The 3773-nt window shown below is 43.9% G+C and overlaps 1 protein-coding gene across 1 annotated transcript; it reads right to left on the reverse strand.

The window, feature by feature from the left end:
* Positions 1 to 1199: 1199 nt before the first annotated feature.
* Positions 1200 to 2150, reverse strand: LOC120239211 (olfactory receptor 7C2). Its single transcript, XM_039243384.1, has one exon. The coding sequence runs from the start codon at positions 2148 to 2150 to the stop codon at positions 1200 to 1202; it is 951 nt and encodes a 316-aa protein (XP_039099315.1).
* Between the last annotated feature and the right edge of the window lie 1623 nt (positions 2151 to 3773).

Genomic DNA, 3773 nt, shown 5'->3' on the forward strand with positions numbered 1-3773 from the left:
GGAACGTTGCCTGGGTGCCCAGTCTCAAACTGGAATTTCTGCCTCTAGTCCCCGGTCAGTGGTCTGTTATCTGCAGAAAACTCCTCTTGGGAGCAGGTGTAATAGTTTGCTAGGGCCACCATGACAGTGCCACAGATTGGGTGGCGAAACAACAGACATTTATTGGCCCCTAGTTTTGGAAGTGTGCCTTTGACTGGATTCTATTTACGTAACCTCAGAAAACAGCTCTCCAAATGTTTGCAGGCAACATTTCCAAAACAGGCACACGTCTCCCATCACTTTGAAGATAGATATTGAACACATGGGATTTGATTTTTTTTTTTCAAGAAATCCAGACCATGACTGAAGATAGCTGAGAAAATAGTAGGTTCTCTTCATGTAAAGTTAAAGCGACTGGTTGCAAGATGAACAAAGGAATCCAGGACATAACCTGCAGAAAAATAGAGGGCAGGGAAGAAACAAGGAAAGTTTTGCTCTAAAACATAAAATGAGGCAAAATAAAAATATTGCGCAGAGGGGGCGCCTGGAGGGCTCAGTCGGTTAAGCATCCGACTTTGGCTCAGGTCATGATCTCACAGTTTGTGTGTTCAAGCCCTGTGTGTGGGGTCTCTGTGGTCAGCACAGAGCCTCCTTGGGATCCTCTGCCCCTGTCTCTGCCCCTCCCCCAGTTGCATGCATGCACACTCCATCTCTCTCTCAAAAATAAACATCAAAAAGTTTTTTAGATTTATTTATTTATTTTATTTATTATAGTTTATTGTCAAGTTGGTTTCCATATAACACCCCGTGCTCATCCCAACAAGTGCCCTCCTCCATGCCCATCACCCCCCTTCCCTTCTCCCTCGCCCCATCAACCCTCCATTTGTTCTCAGTATTTAAGAATCTCTTATGGTTTGCCGCCCTCCCCCTCCTTAACTATTTTTTTCCCCTTCTCCTCCCTCATGGTCCTCTGTTAAGTTTCTCCTATTCAACATATGGTATCTGTCCTTCTCTGCCTGACTTCTTTCACTCAGCATAACACCCTCGAGTTCCATCCGCGTTGCTACAAATGGCCAGATTTCATTCTTTCTCATTGCATGTAATATTCCATTGTGTAGATAAACCACAAGGCATAGTAAAACAATTTTAAAATAATGCACAAAGGAAACTAAGATTTCTGGTCCTTGGGATCATGTGACCAGTTACTCATGAGAATCCCATTATGGTCCCCCAAAACTGAGAGGCACCAGTCTGCTAAGGAGTTGCCCTAGGGCCCTCTTTATGTCTCTGTTTCTCAGACTGTAAATGAAGGGGTTCAGCATGGGCGTGACAATCGTATACATCACTGAGGCCACCCGACTTGTCCTAGAGGATGAAGTCGCTGCAGAACTGAGGTAGACCCCAAGGCCTGTCCCATAGAACAAGGAGACCACCGAGAGGTGAGACCCACACGTGGAAAAAGCTTTGTACTTGCCCCTGGCTGATGAAATTTTTAGGATGGAGGAGAAAATCTGAGTATAAGAAAAGAGGATCCCAGAGAGAGGAAAAACACCTAGGACAACAGTCACAAGATACACCACTATGTTATTGATGAGGGTGTCAGAACAGGCAAGCTTCAGGACTTCAGGAAGATCACAAAAGAAGTGTGGGATTTCCATGTGTGTGCAGAAGGACAGCCTCAAAAGGGTCAAGGTCTCGAGCAGGGAGCCCATGATACTGAGGCACCAGGACCCCAGGGCCAGCAGCCTACAGAGCTGGGGGTTCATGATAACCATGTAGTGCAGGGGGTGGCAGATGGCCACAAAGCGGTCATAGGCCATTACGGTCAAGAGTAAATTGTCCAGGCATCCAAACACAATGAAAAAAAAAATCTGGCTGAGGCATCCTTCGTATGTTATGACCTTGCTCTGAGTCTGGATGTTCCACAGCATCTTCGGGACGGTGGTAGAGGTGAAGCAGATGTCTGAAAAGGACAGGTTGGAAAGGAAGAAGTACATGGGCATGTGGAGGTGGGAGTCTGAGATGATGGCCAGGATGATGAGCAGGTTCCCAGTGAACGTGACCAGGTACAGGGACAGAAACAGCCCAAAGAAGAAAGGCTGCAGGCCTGGCTGCTCTGTGAATCCCAGGAGGAGAAAGTGTCCAGCTCCTGTTTGGTTTCCTCTTTCCATGGGGCTACTGGCTTTGTCCAGAAAGAGAAAAAAGGAAAAGCAACACAAAATTCACTCCAAATAAGCATTCCCCGGAATGACCAAAATACCCTTAATCCAAACCCAGGGGAACCATGAAGTCATTTGTTTTGGCTAAGGATTGGCTTTCTGTGCTGACAAATTGTGGTTCCCACTGCCCCCTGGAAAGATTGTCTCTAAGATCAGTGGTTCTCAAACTGTGGTCCTGGCACAGCACCCTCAGCATCACATGGGAACCTGTTAGAAATGCATATTTTCAGGTCCACCTGACCCTACTGAGTCAGATGCTCTGGGTGTGAGGCCAGCACTCTGCGCCTTGATAAGTCCTCCTGGGCAGTCTGATGCAGCCCCGATTTTGGGGAGCACCGCTCTAGTGCTTGCCCACATCCCTCAGCAGTCATCCCTGGTGCAATCTCTGCTCGGTGCTTGGGGGAATAGGGAATTCCCTAACTCCAGGCAGGTCATCCAACCTTCAAGAGGTTCTTGCATTGTGCTGCCTTTCTGTGATTTCTATCTCTTAGATCCTCTGGACCTTGGGTGCTCCTTCTAATAAAAAAATAATAACCAATATTATTCTCATTAATCATCATTTATGATTCATTTGTATTATCAATATCCAAATATAAATTCAACCAACATTAAATTTATAAATATAGTGTTCTAGAGTTTCTTAGTTATTGATTTAACATTTTTAAATTATTTTTTTAAATTCCAGTATAATAAACATACAATGTTACATTAGTTTCAGGTGTACAATATAGTGATTTGACAATTCTATACACTATTCAGTTCTCATCAGAAGTGCATTCTTTTTTAAAAAAATGTTTTATTTATTTTTGAGAGAGAGATAGAAACACCGTGAGCAGGGGAGGGTCAGAAAAAGAGGGAGACACAGAATCCAAAGACAAGCTCCAGGCTCTGAGCTAGCCCCGACGCAGGGCTCGAACCCACGAACTGTGAGATCATGACCTGAACTGAAGTCGGATGCTTAACCGACTGAGCCACCCAGGCCCCCCACAAGTGCATTCTTCAATTCCCATTACCTGTTTCACCTAATCCCCACCCCACCTTCCCTTTATTAAACCATCAGTGTGTTCTGTTTAGTTAAAAGTCTGCTCCTTGGTTTGCTGTTCTCTTCCCGCCCCCCGCCCCCCGCTATGATTGTTTGTTTTATTTCTTAAATTCCACTTAGGAGTGAAATCATATGGTATTTGTCTTTCTCTGACTGACTTATTTTACTTAGCATTATACTCTCTAGAACCATCCACATTGTTGCAAATGGCAGGATTACATTCTTTTAAATGGTTGAGTAATATTCCCCCATTGCATGTATATACCACATCTTCTTTATTGGTCCGTCGACCATAGTGTCTTAGATTTTATAAATACTGTAGTATTTAGTCTTTTATTTTTAGCTTTATCAAAGTATAGTTGGTTACAGAAAATTTACCATTTCTGATATAGACATGTTGATAAGTTTGGACATAATCATTCATGCCTGGTATCATGGCATCCTCCTAACATATTTTAGTTTAAAATTCTTTACTGTTTATTTATTTTTGAGAGAGAGAGAGAGCACACAAGCTGGATAGGGACAGAGAGAGA

This window comes from Hyaena hyaena, unplaced genomic scaffold, assembly GCF_003009895.1.
Source record: "Hyaena hyaena isolate Hyena2069 unplaced genomic scaffold, ASM300989v1 scaffold_227, whole genome shotgun sequence".
Lineage (NCBI taxonomy): Eukaryota > Metazoa > Chordata > Mammalia > Carnivora > Hyaenidae > Hyaena > Hyaena hyaena.

Coding starts and splice junctions, on each gene's coding strand:
- LOC120239211 (XM_039243384.1), bottom strand. CDS start 2,150: ATGGAAAGAGGAAACCAAACAGGAGCTGGACACTTTCTCCTCCTGGGA.